The sequence below is a fragment of the Equus quagga genome, chromosome 1 (assembly GCF_021613505.1).
Source record: "Equus quagga isolate Etosha38 chromosome 1, UCLA_HA_Equagga_1.0, whole genome shotgun sequence".
Taxonomy (NCBI): Eukaryota; Metazoa; Chordata; class Mammalia; order Perissodactyla; family Equidae; genus Equus; species Equus quagga.
Window position 1 is genome coordinate 167,684,442 of NC_060267.1, and position 22,055 is coordinate 167,706,496.

Here is a 22,055-nt window from a genome sequence, read left to right on the forward strand (position 1 = left end):
TCGTTTTTCTTCTATTCAGCCTTTTGACTGTAGAACTCTGTACTTTCTTAGGATTTCATCCTAGAAATTAGTTGTCATCCTTGGAGCTCCTAAATTATTCCCTGAGAGACCAGATACAATTAGTGTTTCCTACTGTACAATTGAAAAGAGGCTCTTGATGGAGTCTCATTGTGGCTCTCCGTCTATCCAAAGCAGCACCATTGACCCAAGAGACTCAACAAAAAGCCATCATTTGAACAGTGAGTGAGTTCCGTTAGGTCACAAAATGAATATACAAAACTCAGTCATTTTCATAGAGCAATTAGAAAATATAGTGGAAACATAAATTCCATCACAGTGGCAAAAAAATACAGAATGCCAGAATTAACTCGACAAGGCTGTAGTACTTAAATGAAGGGAAAACACTACAAAACTCCACAGAAAGACCTAAATAAAGATTAATTTTGAATAAATACTAGGCCATATGGTACTTATAGTTGGGATAGCTCTGTGTAACCCAGATGATCCCAAGTGTCCCAGGCCTTTGGGCTCAGTTGTTTCTTAATATAAGAATAAAATGGCTCTGTTCCATGCCTTATAGAAGTCTAACAGTTTCTTGAAAATTTCTAAGCATTTCCAGAGATGATTGAGTGGCATATGTTCCCCTAGATCAATATAAGCTACAGCTGTTTTTCCGCTCTCCTGTTACTTGATCATTTATTTATTCTTTCATTCATTTGTTTTATTCACTATGCATTTATTGAGTATGATAAATAAATGGCAAGCAATAGGATATATTGGAGTATATGAGGAAGCCATTTGGTTTAAAACTAATTCCACCTGAACTTGTTTTTCCAAGAGGGTTTGACATGGCCGTTGAACATGCATTGTATATCTGCTTTAAGTATTTGCTATGTCCCAAAGACAAGAGCAATACCCTTAAAGATAAGGATGTAACTTCCCCCACATCAGTGTTTCCTTAAGGATAAGCATCTCTCCCTAAACTAAGGATTGGTTGCTGACCTGCTGTGCTCACCTTGTGACCACCCACCTTGTGACCACTGACCCGCTGTGTTCACTGAATTGCTGTGCTGGCAAATAATCCCGTGACTATTGTAAAAGGGACATTCCAATCATATGTGATGTACACTCTTTGACAGTATATGACCACTCTGTACACACCCACTTCATTGGAGTGCTCCATTCCTTTGCAAAAGGACTCTCCAGGGCTATATGGTCCTTATGGTTGGCTCATAATAAACTCACCTCAATTTTGACGTACAGATTGGTTATGGATTATTTGTGTCAACAAGTACTTCCCATGTCCTCAGCAGCCCATAGCTGCCCTCTAACCATTGCTTACGGCTCCTGTGGCTTCTACTTCTGTTTCTGGTCACCTTGTCTTGGGACATAGTCTATTCTCTTTCATCGCCCTGCTGAGCCCCACCAAAACAAAGATATTTTGTACAAGACTTTTGCTGAGGTTTTGAGGATACTCAAGGTGGATAAGCATTGTGGGAGAGAAGGAGGACAGATGTAATGTGTGAGTACAAATAGCATAAAACAGGAAGCAATGAAATATTAAATACTACATGTCTTAAAGGTCATGGGTCATCCTCTGTGGGAAATTTCTCACTTTATCCTTTATTCTTAGCTCCTACCTGCTGCTGTCCTTTGGAATTGCCTCTGTCTGTCTCTCAACATCTCTTGTTTATCATCTCCTTAGCCTCTCTGATTTCTGAACCACTTAACCCCGCTTTCCTAGACTTTGGGAATTCAAACCTCCTGTCATTTTATAATGGAGAGCAACTCAACTCTCTCTTTCTCTCATTCTTACTCATCCAGACTGCACTTAGGGGGGCTTTAATCTGCCTAAACAAAGAAGTCATTGAGCTGTTGTGCCCCCCCCCTCCCCGAAGGACCTTCTCACCCTCTAAAGGGAATTCTTATTGCCAGAGCTACAGTCTTTAAAATATCATTTAGTTTTTGCTTCACTAAACTTGGATTTTAAAGAGATCAACTCTCTCCCAAATTAATAAAGCAAGTAGAAGGTAATTCCAACTATAATCCCAATGGTGTTTTTTCTGGAATTTAATAAAGTGATCTTAAAGTTAATTTGGGGGGAAAAACAAGCTCAAAGAACAACAAGACAGATCTTAAAAAAGAAGAGTAATAATGGAGCACTAATTCTACCAAGAGTTTAATTTAAACAACACTTGCTGTTATAGTGGAAGAATGAGTGAACAGAAAAGTAAAATGTAATACAAAGTCCTTAAACAGATCTAAAGGAAATCAGCCACACCAGAAGAAAAGACAGGCAACTGTGTCATCCCAGACTAAGGAAGGCCTTTCTAATCATGGAAATGTGTGTTTGTGTATACATTCTTACCAAAAAATAAGGAAAAAAGCATGCTTGGACCTTAAAAACAGTATGCTAAGTGAAAGAGCTAGACACAAAAGGCCATATGTTGTATGATTCTATTTATGTGAAATGTACAGAATTAGGCAAATCCATAGTATATTAGTAGTTTCCAGGGGCTAGGGCAAGGGAGGATGGGAATTAACTGCTAATGAACATGGGAGTTTCTTTTTAGAGTGATGAAAATATTCTGGAGTTAGGTACTGGTGATGATTTCACAACTTTTGAATATACTGACAACCACTGAGTTGTATACTTTGAAGGCTGAATTTTATGATATGTGAATTATGTCTCAATTAAAAAAATTTTTAAGATAAGTCAATTTCACTTGGGGTATCCTGAGAAAAAAAAACCCAGCCATGCCAGTAAATAATGGTTAAAAACAAAAATATTCAATGACACTTGTTAAAGATGGTAAGGTAAATTTTATTCAGGACCATCAATATAGGTATAGGGCCCATTGCAATGGGATTTTACAGTGAGGAAAAGAGATTGGGCTCAAATTGTAATACAGCATGGGCGAGTGAGGATTTATAGCCAAGGAGCTGGAGGTCATTGGATGTAAAGTTACTAAGAGGAAATATCAGGGCTAAGCTGACCTAACAGGATTCTTGCTGAAGACAGGCCAGGGTCATCATCACCTGGGGGATGGTAGAGGATGAGGGGCCTGATCTGATAGTGAGGGTGATTAGATGTTGAGAGTGAGGGGTTCTGGTTAAACAGACTTAGCACGGTTCCTGCTAAAACTAGGTTTTACAAGGAAGAGCATGGATGGGCCTAGGAGAAGGTTCAGGCACCTGACTAAAGAATCTTTGTCAAATGTGAATTAAAAATTTTTAAAAGACAAATGACTAATAAACGTATGAAATGCAAATTAAAGCAATGAGATGGAATATTTGCCTACTTACTTGGCAAAAATGGAAAGAAGTGATAAATTTCATTGGGTAGGTTGTAGTCTAATGGATATCCTCATATCCTGGTATTGATGAAGGGCAATTTGGCAATATATTTCAGAAGCCTTTGTAGGGGAAGAAGAGATTTCCTCTATCCACTCTAAGTCCTTCTGGCCAGGCTATGAATTAAATTGACATAGGACAGAAGAAAAGGAGAAAATTAAACAAAGTTTTATAACATGCATACATGGGAGAGACCCAGGAAAACTGAGCAACTCGCCAAAATGGCCGAGGCTCTCATCTTAAATACCATCTTCAGCTAAAGACACAGGAGGATGTTGGGGGCGGGTGTTTGGGGCTTCAGAGGGGATGAAGGCAACACTGATGGAATGGAAAAGCAAATGTTTGGTAAACAGAACTTTGATAAGAGTGGGCTTAGCGAGGATCTTCCCAGTCTACCTGATACCCAGAGTTATCTGTGGTGATGGGCTGTCCTCGGGACAGGCCTTTGTTTTAAATTTCTTTTAGGCAGTTAGAGGGAAGGTCAAAGTTTCTTTCAGAGTCTTTTTGTTCTTAAAAATAATCAAGGCAAGGCAAAGAGACACATTTGGGGGTAGCAAATTCTGATCCCCCAAACCTTGAATTGTGTTTTTGTGATTTCATTTCTAGTAATTTAAATACTGTGCTCCATTTAAAATATAGTAGTAAAGTAACAGTAACAATACAGGAAGATGTTTGTGCTGCTAGGGAAAGAAATTAGAATGTATAATCCATTAAATGAGACAGAGCAATAGAAGTGCACACTTGAAAGGCTGGAGAGAGAGGTAATTTGGATTTTCTTGCATATTCTTATCTCTATTTTCTATTGATCTGTATTTTCCAAATATTCTATACTGGAGGTATCGTTTATGATCAGAAAATGATAGAAAAGTTATTTAATATAATACAATTTCAAGTGTGGCGTAGCTTTTTGGGTGGTTTCATTTGGTAAGCTTCTTGGTGAAAATGAGTGTAGAAATTTCTCTCCTGTTTCAAGACTAGAGATACAGGGGAGATAAAATGGAAGTCCTCAAAAGTTCCAAAGCCAGATTCTCACTCTCCACTTGCCCCTCTGAGTTTCCTTCAGTGGTGTGCATACTTTCAGGATTTGACCAATTGATTAATTGGTAGTTTTATAACATAGACTATTGTAAATTAAATTGTAGTGTATCCATTCCAGGAATTTTTCTCTTCAGAGTCAGGTATTTTAGACTTCACAACTAGGATCCTGTTGAGTGGAGCTCTTTCTGATTATTGACTGGAATTACGTTCCTCAGATGTAACAGTTTTCTTCTCCCGATTTCCTAGACAGAATCATGAATAAACTGGAGGACAAGCAGGACCAGATGATACCATGAAGAGGAGTTTACAGGCCCTCTATTGCCAACTGTTAAGTAAGTTGCTCTTGCATTTCTTCTCTCCTTGAACATGCCATGTTATTGTCTGTCCAGTGCCAGAAACTTACACACTTTCTGGAGGAAGACCAGGGTTTGGTCAATGAGCGAGGACAGTAAATTTTCCCTCTTCATTGTCTTCTGTTGCCGTGGGCGTCAGTTGTTATGTAGACTCCGTTATAATAATTCTAAATTGGCATGTTAAGCATAGTTAATTCGAGAATGAGTGTTAAAAACATCATTGCTCCTGGTTTTGTGGCAGAATAAAGGGTGTTCCAGGATGGCCCCCATAGGTTCCTCATGGAGACTGAGTTTTCTGGATTTTGTCACATAGAACCTGTTGCCATTCAGTGACTGTACAGCCTTTGGCTTGGAATGTTTTGCATAATTACACATGTTCTTAAATAATGGGTGGTGAAATGTGACTTCTTTAGGTTTGGTGGTAGAATGAAGAGTGTTTGATTATGACTTTCTGCATGTTGCTCATGTGTTTTGAGGATTGAGCCAGAAAGTGCCAGTTGCCGCTTAGTGACTGTATAGCCTTTGGGATTGGAATTGTTACTGAATAAATGTGAAAACCAGTAGCAGTTGGTGGGTTTGATATTCAGATTGACCCACTTGGGACAACAGGCATTGCCCACTCCAGGTCAGACCAAAGCCATTGAGTTGGGAAAACTTGGAGTTCCTTGTGCTTGTCTAGTTCTTGCTGAGGTAAATGGAGGACTTGTCTTTCTGAGGCTGAGTGGCTCCCTGTTAACTTTTGCCAAGAAAGTAACATGAAAAGAGATTGAGATGCAAATCACCAGTCAGTCGGCCCTTAGAATTGAGCAATTCAGGTTACCGTTGCACCCCCAGTGCAAAGCACTTTATCTACAGACAGCATTCTGGTTGGATTTTAATTGACTCATTTCTGCTACTGAATTCTAATCCCTGAAACACAGATCTGTTTTCAGCCTGGTGGAATGTCGCCAAGAGTTAGAGGGACTTTCATGTTCTTTCTTCATATATTCTATTGGACTGTAGGTTTGTGGCCTTTTTATTTTTTTTAATGTTAAGCTTGCTGGTGAGAGAAAAGGCTTTACAGATTGAAGAAGCAATGTCATCAAGGCATGATTAGCCCTGCCTTGATGGGAGAGAGGACATTTGAAGGATAAATAGGATTGCACACACAGACGCCCCCTCAAGAAGGCGAGGCTGGCTTTGTGGGAGAAGAAACAGGAAATGAATAAGAGCAGAGTAGATCTGGGAGGCAGCAAAATCTTTGTTGAGTTCACCTATGCTGCTTGCATGCCCCAAAGTTTGCATAATATTATAAGGTTATATATGTGAAAGGCATCAAATCAGTATTTTATGGTTCAGAGTCAAGTTTTATGCTGTAACAAGGCCCATCCTCCCAAGTGGAGCATACGTGAAAGCTCAAGGGGATTTCCTCAAACGTTATCTGGATAGCCTGGAAAATCAACTTAGTCTTAACACTGTCATTGTTTCCAAGCTTGCCTAGAAATGCAAGCAGCCCAGAGTTGGTTTCCTGCTGGTCAGGAGGTAGGTAATGGCCCTCTGTAAACCACCCTGTTTACTAGATAGCTGGTTGTGTACAGGAGCCCAGCTTTGTACAGAGCTGGGAGGGTGGAGCTCTTGGGCACCAGATTCAAGTTCACTGGGGTGAAGAGCTGTTATTTATAGCGGTTTTTTTTCATGAGAAGAATTGGATATTTAGTAAAATTCTAGATAACTTAAACTCTGGCGTGCGTACACACACACCCCTGATAGCTCATATATGTCATTAGCCTATTATCAAGTTATGCCTGGATGAACATTGTCCACAAACAAAATGGCTTTTTTAGTGTCTAAAATAGACTTGGGAAGTACAGAGTCAAATAAACTTAATATGTTACTTTTAGGGGATGGGGTACTAAATCACTTTATTTGAAGGAATGGTACAAATCCAAGAACTTAGGTATTTTTGTACAACTTATAGAAAAGGTAAAGGTAACCCCAACATGCGTGCACTGCCTCGGTGGATCAGGGAAGTCATCCGTTGGCTAGGGGAAGCCGGCCTGAGACTCAGCTCTCGTCACACTCTCCCAGGGTGTGCTTGTCAAAGAGATACTCTGCCGTGCCAGATTCAGGGGCCCCCATCCTGCGCAGGTTGATTACATGGTCACCCAATTCTGTGATGGCTTTTACCTGCTCATTCAGGTAGTGAGTCTTGAGGAAGTCACACAAGTGGGGGTCGTTTTTGTCAGTGGCCAGTTTGTGCAGTTCCGGTAGTGACTCATTCACATTTATTTCCAAGTGTAATGCACACTCCATTGCCTTCAGCCCATTCTCCCAGTCATCCCGGTCTGGTTTCTTGATATCCTGAAGGAACATTCGGCCGCCTGGTTGGTTCTGCAGCTTCATCAGTTTCTCAGCATGTTCGTTCCCTCTCCTCATAAGGTTGGTGAAGAAAATATTTGGCAAAGTTCTTCAAAGCCACATCATCGCGATCAAAATAGTAAGGCATGCACAGGTAGACGGAGGAGGCGTGGAGCTCCAGGTTGATCTGGCGGTTGATGGCGGCCTCCGAGTCCTGGTGGTCGTTCTGGCGCAGCTGCAAGGGGAACACGGTGGTCATGGTGGGCGGCTGACGAGAGGCGGCAGCGGCCTTGCAGTGGGCTGAGGGGTCCGTGAGGAGGTGGCAGAGGGCTGGCTCTGGGTGGCAGGCCGGGGCCGGGAGCGAGCGCCTGGTTCCAGTTCCGTTCAAGCGCTGTTGAAGCAGGAAACCACGGCAGCTCCCACGAAGACTGTGTCAGTGTGTTACTTTATGTAACAGCAAACTGCTGTTTTTAACTTGAGGGAAAAAACCTGATAGAGTGTTCTGGTTATCTTTTGTTGTGTAACAAACCACCACAAAACTGTAGCTTAAAGCAACAAAAATCACTTATTTTGCATATGAATCTGCAGTTTGGTTTGGGCAGGGGCTGGCAGAGACTGTCTGCTCCAGTGTCTAGGATCTGGGCTGGAGTAACTCCAGCAGCTGGAGGCTAGAACAACTGTGCCTGGCCCAACACCTTGTTTTCCCTGAGGCTGTTTCACAGGGCAAAGTGGGGCTTCCTCCCAGAGTAGTGGCCTCAGGGTAGTCAGACTTCTTAAATGTCAGCCCACAGCTGTGAGGCCGGGGCAAAACCTACAAGGCTTCTTATGAATTAGGCTTGGAAGTCCCAGGACAATACTTCAGCCACACTGTATTGGCCAAGGAAGTCACTAAGACCCACCCTGAGTCAAGGGGAGAGGGATTGGGCTCCGCCTCTCAAAGGGAGAGTAGTAAGAATTTGTAGTCATCTTTAGTCTACCAGAGAGAGTATCTGTTTGAAAAAAACAAGCACTTACTTACTAGTGGACATAAACCAGTTCATGAGTCATCATTATCACAGAGAAGCCGCTCCCTCTTGAGTGCCTACTGTGTTCTCAGGCACCTGCTGCTGTTACCTGCGTCATCGCATTCATTCCAGAGGTAAGTGCTTCAGGATGAAGAGGTGTTACCGATGAGTAAGTTAAGGACTGGCCCAGGGTGACCAGGGAGTGAGTGATGGAGTCGGAATTCACACCCGGGTCTCTCTCACCTCTTTGTTCATGGTCGTTTTTTCATCCTGCTTAGTGCCTCCACCACACACAGGAAAAATGGCAGTGTGCCCCTCTGCTGTCCCTATGGCCAGACGGGGGTGGTTTTAACCCGTAATTGGTAACGTTTGCTTCCTATTAGTGATTTCGGGTGGGGCTAAAAAAAATCCAGGCGCTCTCGGAATCACTGCATCACAGTCGACAGTCACTGGGGCTTGCGTGAGCCCGATGGGGGCTGTGGGATGCAGTCTTTGGCAGACAGGGCAACTGAGGCTTTAATATTTTACTTTTCTTAAAACTGACTGTCTCTGCCTTTGTCTTATTTCTTGGGCTCCAATCCTCAGTGAGCGTTTCATCCTCCAGCTTTCCCCTTGGGAAGGTTTCTCACATTCTATGTGATACCTTGGAACAAATGAAGCTTAAGGATGAGGGTGGTGATGAGAACCTTCATGGTTATGTAAAAACCAAATGCTATGTTCATTCTTCTTTTTTAAGTAACAAAGTAAGTATGAAGCTAGTGCTAAGAATATCTGGGTTTTTGAGCCGAAGACCAGCGTTCAAATCCTGGCCCTACCCCTTAGTAGGTGACTTACGTTAAGTATGTTATTAACCTCCATGAGCCTCATATGTAAAATGGGAACTGACCATCCACCATGTAAGATGGTATCCAGATAACATAGCATATAGAAGACCTGCAATCAATGTCAGTTCCCTGATTGGGCCCTCCTGTCTGGAAGAGAGAAGTACAACCTAACCAGGAGCTCAACTGTAACTAACATTTGCATGGTACTTTCTGGTCACAAAACCTTTTCACAGAATATGATCCTCGCTATGCCTTACAAGGCAAGTGGGACATGAATTATCCTTGATCCCATTCTTCAGAGGAGGGAGTTGACATGATGAAGGCTGCATTTCCCAGGTCATGTCACAATGTTTTTTTAAAGGAATAATGGAAAGTAAGGAGCATCATCACAAACTTTTAAGAACATGACACTGCTAGGGAGGCACTGAGTCATGAGTTAGCGGCTTTGGTCTTTGCCTGGGTACTGTGTACTGGAAATTTGTTGTTACTTCATTGTTAAGAAGACTAAGGCAATTCTTAGGGTCTTATGAGAATAAGTTTTTATATACCAATATGTATTCAAATCAAAGTTGTTTGGGTACTTAGAGATAAGGAGTGATTATGTTTAGTAACTTAAGTGTTTGCTCTGCATCCAGGCATTTGTATTTCTTAAATTGTGCTCTGTGCTTTTACTGGTACATCCTGCTTGCTCACTCCTGCATCCTCTGTGTATATTGGACCATGTTGACTGCACAGAGTAACCCTTTGCTCAACCCAGGGAAGTGTCCACAAGCCCCTGTCTTACTCAGGAGGAGGAAGAGAAAGAGAACTCCTGGTGTGGATTTGGGCCCCTAACCTGTAGAATTTAGAACAAAAAAGATACCACCTTTTCTGCCCTCTCTACCTGGGGCGTGGGGATTCTGTTTGGTCTTAGACTTGAGTTATGCATACACACCCCCCAAAATCCTTATTACTCACCACTCTAGATTCTTTCAGGCATAATGAGAAATTGGCTGTGGGTGGAGTTCATTTCTGATGGAATGGTCTGCTTCTCCCCTGACCTCTGAAACTGAGGAGAAAACTGAAAATACTTTAAAGTGTGCAAACCGTCTTTGTGCCTTTTCAGCTCTAACTAGCCCTTCTTGCCAACCGGCTTACCCTGTGATGTTATTCTTCCCTCCAGTCACTTCTTAAACCAGAAATATCCATATAGTAATATCTTCCACAAGAGATGAACATTTTCCCTCTCTTTTTTCCTCCATGCTTGTCCTTACCCCATAGTAGACCCTAAGTCCCCACCATGGTACCTGCCCAGTCCCTCTGTGATCTGAAGTTCTCATGTATTCCATTAAGATGGAAATCAATCTGACTAAATTAATTAATGACAAGGTGTGCTTCGTTGACTAAGGAGAGTTAAGGAGCTTCTCCATAATTCTCAGGGATATTTGCATTTTTAAGGAAATCACATTTATCTTCTTAAGGCAAATGCTATTTTGGTATCATTCTAAACAGTATTGAGTATAGCAGTTTAAATAGGTAGACTTCCCGGGGCCTGTCCATTTGTCTGGATCTCCCTGAGTCATTGGTCTGGAATCTTCAGATCATTTCTCTTTCTGGCTCATTCCTTTCCTGTTTGGCCAGCTAAAATCAGAAATAATCTTCTCATGCTTTATCTGTACCCTATCATCATCGTCATCCACCCAGATTTCCAACCCTGAATACTTGAAGTCATCCTTGACTTGTTCTCTGCCTCAACCTGGATGCATTTGGATACCAGCTCCCATGGACTCTAACATGTTGTGAAGCCATTCATTTCTCTGCATCCCCACTGTCTCTGCTTAGTGAAGAGCTTCCTGTGGTCTTGCCTGGACCCTTTATTTTTTACGGCCTTTTTTTTTTTTAAATTAAGGTAACATTGGTTTATAACATATAAATTTTAGGTGTCCATCATTATATTTTGGTTTCTGTGTATATTACATCATGTTCAACGCCCAAAGACTAATTACCATCCATCACTGTACACATGTGGCCTGGACCCTTTTAGTAGTCTCCCTGCTTGCTGCGCTATTCTCAGGCCACCTCCTTCTAATTCATCCTACAGAGTTAGCTGCCTGTCATCTGCTGATAATCTTTCAATGGCTTTGCTGTCGAAGAGCAGCAGTTCTCATAGTGTGGTGCAAGAATCCCTGGGCATCCCTGAGACCTTTTCAGGAAGTCTGTGGGGTCCTCCCTTTTCCAACTACATATCTTCACGAAGCCAGATTTTCTTTCCTCCATAAACTTCAACCATATCGCAACAGATTGCAGAAGCCGATATGAGAGCCAGCTAGCTATCTTTCATAAGCTAGATATTAAGGACATTTACAAAAATATAAAACAATAGCACCCTTCTCACTAATTTTTTTATTTTAGAAGATACGGTTATGTTTTCATTGAAAATGTTATTTGTTAACATGTAATGAGTTTATTGTTATTTTTCATGAATTAATATTTTATCAGCTTTAATTTTAAATACAGTGACTTTTAGTAGCTATAACCCATATAACAAAGGCTCTTTGTGGTCCTCAATAGTTTTTAAGCGTATAAAGGCATCATGAGACCAAAATGTTTGAGAACCACTGACCTAAAAGATAAAGCCTAAATTTCTTAGGTTAGCGTTTAAGACTGGTTAATACTCTGGTCCTGGACTACCTCTTCACCCCCATCTCACCTTCTCTCCTTCGTGTCCCCACGTATGCACACTCCCCCCACTACACCTAGTGGATACCTGCAGTGTTCTCTGGCCACCACAACTGACATTCCGTCCCCCACAAAATATTTAGCCCTCGGTATGCACGTAATTGTTTTCTTGTTTTCTAGCTCCTCAGTCTTGGGGACTCCGTTTCTTTCATTCCCCTATCTCCAGTCTAATCTAGAGGTTGACTCGTAGTGAGACTCAGTGTATGTTTACTATAATTACCATATTTCATCAAATCTAAGATGTCATTAATTGTAAGATACACTGTTACTTTATGAATCACTGAGAAAGAAAATATGCTGCTTGAACTATAAAACTATCACATGCCATCAGTCACACCTTACAATATGGAAACACATGTATGGATAAAATACAGAATTATTAGAGTAGATTATGGCTAACTGGGTAATGTAGTCCCTGGGTTTCTGTCACTAAATTCTCCTTTAGGACAAAGTCTCGGCAAACCCATCTGCATTCCCAGGTAGGCCCTGTGTAACAAAAGACAGCTTCCCTTGGAAGCTGGTGAGAGACCAGAGTAGCTGGGTTGTCACTAACCAAAGCTGGCTCACGTATTCTGTCTTCATTCTGTTTGTTTCTCCTGATAAGTGAGAAGAAATTTTCCCTGAGATTAAGCGGAGAGAGTTCATATAAATCATAACTGACATGGTAGTTAGGTCCCAACAAGTGTTGACCCCAGAAGTGTAGCCTCTTTTAGATGTTACAGGCAATCATAAAGATATTGCATTGTCTGTGTGTATGAATGAGGGATCTTCATTTCCTCCTTCTCCTCCTTTGCCTTTTTTTTTTTTAAAGATTGGTACCTGAACTAACATCTGTTGCCATCTTTTTTTCTTCTTCTTCTCCTCAAAGCCCCCCAGTACATAGTTGTATCTTCTAGTTGTAGGTCTTTCTGGCTCTGCTATGTGGGATGCTGCCTCAGCATGGCCTGATGAGTGGTGATAGGTCCATACCCAGGATCCAAACCGGCGAAACCCTGGACCACCTAAGTGGCATGGTCAAACTTAACCACTCGGCCATGGGGCTGGCCCCCTCCTCTGCCTTTTAAACTACCTGGTCATAACCTCCATGGAGAGTGACAGTGTGGCAGCCATGGTTAAGGGCTCAGATTCTGGATGAACACTGTTTGAGTTCAAATCCTGGCTTGCCACAAATTCTTTTCCAAGTGATTTTCACCCCTTCCCATACAAAACATAACCAATTTGAGCCTGCCGCCACTATCACTCCTGAGGCTATTAAAGACTCTGCTCTTGAGGAGATTGCTCTCCTGCTACCATCAGTGGCTATAATAATGATTACGACACGTTTGATCTTCAGTCAGCATTATGGAAATGGAGGCATCCATTTCATTGACACTGCAATTCAGTATTTTAGACTAGATTACTCAGATTGGCTTTCATTAGTGTTTCTCAAACCTGGCTGTACATTAGAATCTCCTGGGGAGCCTTTAACACATCCCCTTGCCCAGAGTCCACCCCAGGTCAATTAAATCAGGATCTTTGGGGGAGGGTGGGGCCTGGGCATCAATTGATTCTAATGTGCAACCAGGGTTGAGCATCACTGGCTCAGAAGCAGTGGTTTTAAGCTTAATTGTTCAACAGAATCCCACGGAGGGCTTGTTTAAACACAGATTGCTGGGCGGTTTTCCCGGAGTTTCTGATTTAGTAGATCTGGGATGGGATAATAATTTGCATTTCTAAATTTCCAGTGATGCTGAAGCTTTGGTCCAGGGACTACACTTTGAGAATCACTGTCTTAGACTTCTGAAGGGTTATCCTAGAGCAAGAGGTGCTCTCAGCTTCCCTGCATCACTTGAGCTGCCTGGTGGTAAAGTGGATCCTAGAACAAAACCAGGATGAATTAGGAAGGAAGAGAAGGAGAGAAGGTGTCAGGGAGAGAACCTGCAGAATCACCACGTTGTAGAGTTAGGAACTGTTAGGACTTGAAGTTTCATGTTACTCTCCAGGATACACTAGAAGTTAGTTTTTACTCTGTTTTAAGAATGAGACAAGATCAAGGAGTGGGCTAGCTAGGCTTATAAAGCAAAGGGAAAGCATAAGAGGCCCTTGGCTGACTGTTCGCTGAAGAGGGCCCCTTTTAGAACTTAATTTTATAAGACTCTTTCTTCCTCACTTCATGCTGGAGAATTCTTTTGCAAATCCAGAATTCAAGGCTGGATTTCTTTTTTTCATTTGAAAAGATGTGCAAATATTCTCTAAGAAGAACAAGTCTCTTTGGTTCTGAAGGATAAGTCAGTCACACAGAAAATTTGAGGACTTTATACTTTCAAATGTAACATTAACCCAGGAAGTTTAGGCATACTGGATCTTTAAAGGTGTCATGTTGATTTAATGTCTTTTACATTTTAAGTTGTGACTTTAAATTTGCATAAGTCAATAACTCTCTTCTGCAGATTAAACAAAACCTTAATAAGACATTCTCATTGTAAGCAATGCCAGTGAAGACTGAGGAATAAAATATTTTAAAGAAATTCAATTTTATGACTTTTGAGTACATTCCATTACATGGTTGGCAGGAATGTAGGTGGGAGAAGTCATGTTCACACTTATGAGGGCTGTTGACTTATGCAAATTTAAATGTTAGTTCTTAATGAGTAAATTCAATTTCCTATATGAAAGTACTTTTACTAAAACACATGGTGGGAGAAAGCATAGAATTTGGATTTAAAGGATATACTTTGGGTTCTCACTTCTCTAAATGATCGTCTCTGCGGCCTTGAACAGAGTGCTTAACCTCCCAGAGCTGCCTCATTTTCCTAAACTGTGTTACACAGATGATGAGTATAATGTCTACCTTGAGGATTGTTGAGAGTTAAATGAGAAGGGTATAAAAACATTTCATAAGTTGTAAAATGCCTTCCAAACGTGGCTTGTTATTTTACTACTGTCCTTAAATAACCTAATTATTTCTTTTGTTATATTGTGCTCTTGTTTACCAAATCCTATTTAAAAATTTTAAAAAGAAAAGTGAAAGACAGTCTAACATGCCCTCACCCAGATTCCACTTCAGTAGAACCCTCACTAATGCACAGAAGCCTCATCAATAGGGACCGTCTACCAGGGAGTTGTCTAGCTTATCAGGATCTGGTAAAATTCTGGAAGGTTTTTCTGAATAAGAGAAGTTTGAACAGAATTTTTAGAATGAAGAAAAGGGATTTTTTTTTACAGCAAATTCATGTTGGCTTTGTAATAAATCTTTTCTGAAAGTTTTCTGAAACGTTGAATCATTGCCTTTACAGCCTTTACAAATGTGCTGGTGACTGGAGATCCTTCAGTCTGGAAGCCAAGAAACTCCTCAAACCTAAGACACGTTGCCTTTGCAGCGTCATCTTTCATGTCTGCCTTTCCTGTTCTCCCGTTCCCCTTCCTTGTCTTCAGGTCTTTTCTACCACCCGGGTCTCTCCTCTCTTTGCTTCCCCGCACCCCCCCACCCCCAGAAGTTTTTGAGCCTTTCTCTTGCAGGAGATAAATCCCACACCCACCGCTTACTGAGCACCCATTTTGAACTGCACACTGTCCTAAGTGCTCGATATACTTATATTAACAACTCTATGCAGTATAGCAATATCATGCTGTAGTCAGCTGAATGGTGGTCCCTCAAAAGTCATGTCTACATCTTAACTCCAAAACCTGTGAATATGACCTTATTTGGAAAAAGTATCTTTGCAGATGTAATTAATTTAAGGATCTTGAGATAAGATCAAGCTGCATTATCCTTGTGGGCCCTAAATCCAATGACAAGTGTCCTTATAAGAGACACACAGAGGGGAGACACAGAGAAAAGAGGGGAAGGCCATGTGAAGACTGAGGCAGAGTTTGGAATGATGCAGCCACACACCAAGGAACATCGTGGAGCCACTAGAATGGAAGAGTCAAGGAAGGATTCTCCCCAGGAGCCTCGGGAAGGCAGCTTCTCACAAGTGAATCCCTTGCCTTTGCTCTGGCTGCACCAGAATATCACCCAGGAGACCGTGGGAGCTGTGGCCAGTCTCTTTATCATTTCCTCCCCAGCATCTTCATCAGTTTTCCCATCTGTAAAATATATTAGCTTCCTATGGCTACCATAGCAAATTACCACAAATTTAGTGGCTTAAAAATAGCAGAATTTTTTTTCTCACAGTTCTGGAGGCTGGAGTCTGAAATCAAGGTGTCAGCAGGGCCACATGCCTTTCCGAGACTCCTGGGGAGAATCCTTCCTTGACTCTTCCATTCTAGTGGCTCCACGATGTTCCTTGGTGTGTGGCTGCATCACTCCAAACTCTGCCTCAGTCTTCACATGGCCTTCCCCTCTTTTCTCTGTGTCTCCCCTCTGTGTGTCTCTTATAAGGACACTTGTCATTGGATTTAGGGCCCACAAGGATAATGCAGCTTGATCTTATCTCAAGATCCTTAAATTAATTACATCTGCAAAGATACTTTTTCCAAATAAGGTCATATTCACAGGTTTTGGAGTTAAGATGTAGACATGACTTTTGAGGGACCACCATTCAGCTGACTACAGCATGATATTGCTATACTGCATAGAGTTGTTAATATAAGTATATCGAGCACTTAGGACAGTGTGCAGTTCAAAATGGGTGCTCAGTAAGCGGTGGGTATGGGTCGAGGAGTGAGCAGGGTATGAGGAAATAAAACCAATGAGTTTATATAGCATTTCAGAGAAGTTTTACCATAAAGTGAGGGCAGAAGAGAGCTGTAGCTGGTGGTTGATAGAGGGCAGGATGTTTTTTAAAAAAAACGAAACAAGACAAAACCCAAAAGCAGTGATTTGAGCTGGTGGTATAGAAGTTGCCACGAAGGGTTTGCAGGGACCAAGTGCTGTAGGGCTGTGAGCTTCAGAGGACGTGCGATGCATGTTGATGGTGAGTCCTCAGGGTGGGAGCAGCTCTGCATGTGATCCCTGCGCCCATTTGTAGTTGGTGCACAGGGTATGTTTCCTGACCTTGCCAGTGAATCCCAGTGCTGGGTACATAATTGTGTCGTATTTGATGAGAAGAGGCAAGAATGAGAGTCCCCTGTCCTGTCATCAGTGAGTCTGGTGAACACTGAGCATAAACGCTTTAATGATTTCCCTGAGATGTTCTCTCAAAGTCAGACAGCTGTCTCCCACAGGGCAGAGCCCAGGCTCTGCGCTTGCAGCTACAGGGTCTGCTAATTACAGGGTGGCTCAGGAGAGAGCCTGGAGCCCTCTGAGATGAAAGGTGCTACAGTTTACTTTGAAATTCCTTGGTTAGATGAAGACATGAGAGTGTACCCACTTTCCCCAAAAGGCAGAGAAGTAAGAGTCCAGAAGTCATCTAGCTGGGGGACAAGTATTGTGCCCCATGTGCCTGTGAAGTCATGCCCAGCATCCCCAGTTGCAGCAGAAGATGAATGAGAGGAGAGGGTTGGAAGCTCTAGAGGGGGACTCTCGAACAGGGCTGGTAATTATTAGGATTCCAGCTTTGGCCTGGAGGTGATTTTGAGGCATGGACAGCCCCCCAGGGTAGGAAGTGCCAGCGTGAAAGGAAGTCTGGGTGGCTGGGTAGCTTTCCTGTCTGATCACATGGGGTCACATCTAGGCAGCTCTCACCATGGCGTAGAAGCCTTGAGGTGGAAAGGAGGCTCCAACAGATGGAGTCACATTATTTCCTCAATATATTATTGTTATTTTGACCTGCGATAAGTGCAAAATAATTGAGCTAAGATAAAACATAATACTTATTTAAATAGCTTAGCTGTAGAAATTCCGTAGGGAAAAAAAAAGTCCCATATTTCACCCAAAAACTTGTTCTGCTACTGTGAGGACATTGAATTTTCCTGTTGGCGAGTGTCTTCAGCCGGGCTATCTGGAAGCAGACCGTGAGCCCTGAGAGAAGCATGTCAGGACAAGGGTACTGATAAGTGACTTATTAGGAGGCGTTCCCAGGAAACTGACCAGGGCATGGGGAGTGGGCCTGGAAGGAAAGCAGGCCCAGCAGGATGCGCTGTCAAGCAAAGCCCCACAGAGGCTGACTTGGGCGTAGTCTCTCTTGTGAGCTCTGGTGAGAGTACAGGTCACACCTTAGATTTGTCCTCATCACAAGTGACAGAGCTGGAGTGTTGTATTCCTGGATCTGTGGGTCATTGGATGCCAGGCACTGTGTAGGCACTTTAAGTTAGTGACATGCACGTTACCACGTTTGATACATTTAACACATGCAAAGCGTTTGAACAGTGCCGTAAATGTTGGGTTATTATTGTTCTTGCCGCCATCATCATCACTTCCCCTCCTCCGCCCATTTCTCTGAACTGAAAGCAAAACCTCATCTCTCTTCCATTCCTAGGGCCTTGTTCTCATTCTTATGCATCATATTACGAATACAAACGATTACACCTCCCTCCTTTTCCCTACAAGTCCGTCTCCTAAGTCTCATTCTTTGAGTCTGGAGTTCCATCTGAGGGCTGGGGGTGACCAGCGAAGGGCTGACCATGAAGCTGTCCATCATGAGGTCCCTTGGTTAGAGATGTAATTGAAATTCTCCCCAGATGTGAGGAAGTCCCTTGGGCTTCTCTTGTGCATTATTAAATTATGATGGTAAATGAGTGTAACCACGTATTTTATTCTTTCCCTGGAGATGTGGCTCTTACAGACATGGTCTCCTTCGAAATATTTTCCCATAGGTGAAACTTTGGTGGAGTCATTGCCCATCTGAGTATCCAGATTTTCCCAGTCAGTGGATACTTCAGAAATATAAAGTTCTAGAAACTAGGAAATTTTTTCTAGACTTCTGAGGGAATTGTATTATAATGGAGGGAGGGCAGTCTCTTTGCAGGACATCTGATTGTTCTGGTGAGGAAGTGGGTTCAGGTTTTAGAGAAAAACATTCTTGTATAGGCACCAGGGAATTTAGAAGTTTACCCTCTGATGCTGTATGAGAATGAGTTGGTCAGATGTCAAATAATTTTCGTTTTCTTAAAAAAGGAATCAGGAGTGGAAGAGGAAAGGGAGACGACAGATAAACAGTTTAAGATTAAATCTTGAGACAGATTAGAGGTCAGGATGTTTCCGTCTGCTGCCTCTCTCTGTCCTTTTCCAGGACAGGCTTTTTATTCCTTACTATATACAGAGAAGTCATAAGATCATATACTTTCAGAACTGAAAAGAAGATCCTTTAGTAATTGCCACCTCATTTAACAGATGAAGAAACTGGTGCCATCCTGAGAGGATGAGTGACTTGTCCACAGCCCAAGCCTGTTTGATGTGAGGGCAGAGGGTGACACGTGGGTCCACAGATTCCTGGTGTAGTGCTCGTTCCAGGATCTCCTTTTCTACCACCCCCCACCTTGCGTTGTACTCCAGTCACACAATTTTCTTTTCCTTCCTCAAGTATTCCAACTCATTCTCTCCTTGGGGTCTTTGACCAGTCATTCCTCCTGACCTGGCATGACTGGCTCCCCACTGCTCAGAACGTCCTCCCAGCAGCTTCCTCACCACCCAGTCTCTCTCCATCACGTGACCCTAGTTTAAGTTCTGTGCAGCACATGGAGTTATCTGAGGTTTTTGTTTGCTCTTTATTTTTTATTGCCTGCATCTGCCTGTGGAATGTCAGCTAGGAACCAATGAAGTGTATTCCCAGCCCAGAACAGTGCCCAGCGTATATTGAAGATCCCTGACACATGTAACGGCGCAATGGAATGAAGCGGACAGGGGAACAATGGGCAGGTACCTTGGGTGGTCCATATTGTCAGGTGAGACTCCATATAGAGAGGATTAGTTTATGGTCTAGATCAGTACTGTCCAATAGACATAGAGTGCAAGCCACAATGTTAGAAAAAGTGAGAAGAAATTGGTGAAATCAATTTTAAAATTTTATCTAGCTCAATATATCCAAAACATGATCATTTCAACATGTAATTAATATAAACAATTATTCGTAAGGTATTTTGCTTTCTTTTTTTCATACGAGGTCTTTGAAATCCTGTAAATAATTTGCACTTAGAGCACATCTCAATTTGGACACTGGATTTTCATCAAAAATACTTGATTGACATTTAGATTTCATAAAATTTATAGTTGAAACGTTAGATTCACATACTTAAAATTTTTCTAATGATTGAATTACTTATCAGTCTTTAAATTAGTTAAATAAATTTTAAAATTCAATTTTAAATTTTTTCAAAATTCAGTCACACTAGCAACATTTCAAGTGCTCAATGCCAGATGTGGCTACTGGCTGCACAGGTCTATATTGGTTGCACGAGAATGTTGGTTTTCAAATTCCTTTGCCCTTCTTGCCCTACATCAGCTCTGTGGTACAGAGGCTGGTATGTGGGCCCACTGAGGCAGAACACCAGGGCCTTGTGCCGGGATACATGACTTGTGCCTCTAGCCCATTGATTTCTTGGTCATCACGTTAAGAGAGAGAAGTGGGTGGATCCTTTTAAGACCTTGAGAGTAAAGTTGATTTATTCTGATTTGTTCTAGAATGCCTAAGTCAGGGTATTCTCACAGTGCCCACAGAGGGTGTATATAGTCCAGGGGTGAACACAAAACATGGTGCACATGTGTGGGCCTCTCTCGAAGCAGGTGGCATCAGGCTCCTGGAGACCCTCAGAGCTTAGAAAACAGAGAGGATCACAGAGCAGAGGGCCTGACTCCAGAGCCACCCTGGCTCGTGCACTCACCCCCCGGAGCGCCAAGAGTTTATCTGTACTGGAAGCTTTCTTTCTCAGATCCTTTGTAGGCCCTGACCTAAGGAGCATCGCTCCTCAGAAGAGTGTTTTGAGATCCCCACCCCTTCCGTGTTCCATCTCCTCCTGCCCTCTGCGTCAACCCTGGCCTGGCAGCCCTGCGTCTCCTTCAGTTACCGGGGAGCTTAATGGTGCGGGGGCAGACATGTTAGTTCTCACAGTTTGCCTGTACTTGTCCAAGAGGCCTGGTTATCATGCTGTGAGCTGATTCCATCAGCAACTCCAAAAGAAACTATTTCATGGTGCATGCATCCCTTGGGAGAAGAACAAGGGTCAATGTTATACTCCAAAACATCGGATGTCACAGGCTTCTTTCATGGTTTTAAGTTAATTACCAAGTGATAGTTCTTCTCTGCTAAGAGTATTCGCAAAGTAACTAATTGAGATATCCAGGGAACACGTGGCCAGATAGCCAAGGTACCTGACAAGTAGACAAAAGCTGAAGAAAACTGTCTCAAGTAAATCCTTAAATCACACACACTTTGCAGGTAGAGCTCTTCCCAAATGAACGAGCTATCAAGAATGGAATCCTTAGGAGACATCCCTACTTTAAATCCTCTCTGCAACCCCTGGGTAGACCATTTGGTACGCTTCTGTGTTCATTATCTTTCAACTCACTTTTATAAAGAAGCTGCTATGTGCCAGGCATTATGTAGGCACTAGGAATGAAAAGACATGAGTCCTTCCCTCTAAGAGCTCCCAGGCATGTGGAGAGAGAGGCTTCACACACAGCACTAGAGCACAAACACAGTTAGTCATGATCTCTTATCAGACAGAGCACCTGCTACGTGTATGGCTCTGTGGAAAATCTGGGGGTACACAGGGATATACGGCATAATCTCTGCTCCCCAGAAGCTTATAGTAGACAGGTACAGAATATGAAAAGAAGGTAGTATGTTATAGGATATAATAAGAAGCCACAGGTCAAACCATGTTCTTGAATTCAACTTAACTTGTTATAAAGATGACTTTTGATCCAACTTCTGATTCCTCTATGTATGATTTAATTGAGTCCAAACTTGGAGAAAGGCAATGATTAATGCCCATAACCAGCACTACAACCAAAGGAACTAATGAAAACAAGCCTTTTATATTTCATAAAGTGTTTTCCCATCTAATATGCTATTTAGTCATCCTGACAACCCTATTGACAGGCATAATTTTTGTCATCATATTACATTAAGGAAAGTGAAACCCAAAGAAGCCAAGTGTTGTGCCCAGTATCTTACAAGAAACTTGGCTCTAGGTCTTTTTACTGCAACTCTAATATCTTTTCCAGAATCTCACAGCCTCCCATATTTTACATAGGACTGAGTCACAGTCCTTGTATTGGGAAAGCTATGCAACCCACCGAGAACAATTGTGCCGTCTGATTGTGTTTCTTCTTGGAGTTTTTCAACTTTACTCAGTGAATTCCCCCAGCCTTTCACTTGCAATATACCTCATCTCATTTTAAGCAGCTTTGGTGGTTGGTGTTTTTGTTCTCCCCTTAGGTCTGTTTAAAGAAATAAACAGTATCAAGATAGAGGTATTGGCTCCCAAGTTAGATATTGGCTGGGTAATATGTAGGAAAAGAAATGTTGCAACCCGTTGAGGCAATGGGCCATTCCTTTTATAAGCCGATGAATCTGTAGTTCATTTAGCCTCATTATCTTTTAGTTAGCAAGCTCTGGTTGTGC

The 22,055-nt window shown here is 42.3% G+C and overlaps 1 protein-coding gene and 1 pseudogene across 5 annotated transcripts in view; one reads left to right on the forward strand and one right to left on the reverse strand.

Moving 5' to 3' along the window:
- TMEM108 (transmembrane protein 108) overlaps positions 1-22,055 on the forward strand; it is a 326,361-nt gene that overhangs the window by 168,106 nt on the left and 136,200 nt on the right. For 3 of the 5 annotated variants that reach the window (XM_046641530.1, XM_046641532.1, XM_046641535.1), the window contains one exon: positions 4,639-4,724. In XM_046641530.1, coding sequence (XP_046497486.1) covers positions 4,685-4,724 — 40 coding nt within the window. In that variant the 5' untranslated portion in view covers positions 4,639-4,684. The remainder of the gene's footprint in view (positions 1-4,638; positions 4,725-22,055) is intronic. The other 2 variants (XM_046641533.1, XM_046641531.1) reach the window with 1 other exon arrangement.
- LOC124227652 (ferritin heavy chain-like) lies at positions 6,789-7,341 on the reverse strand (annotated as a pseudogene).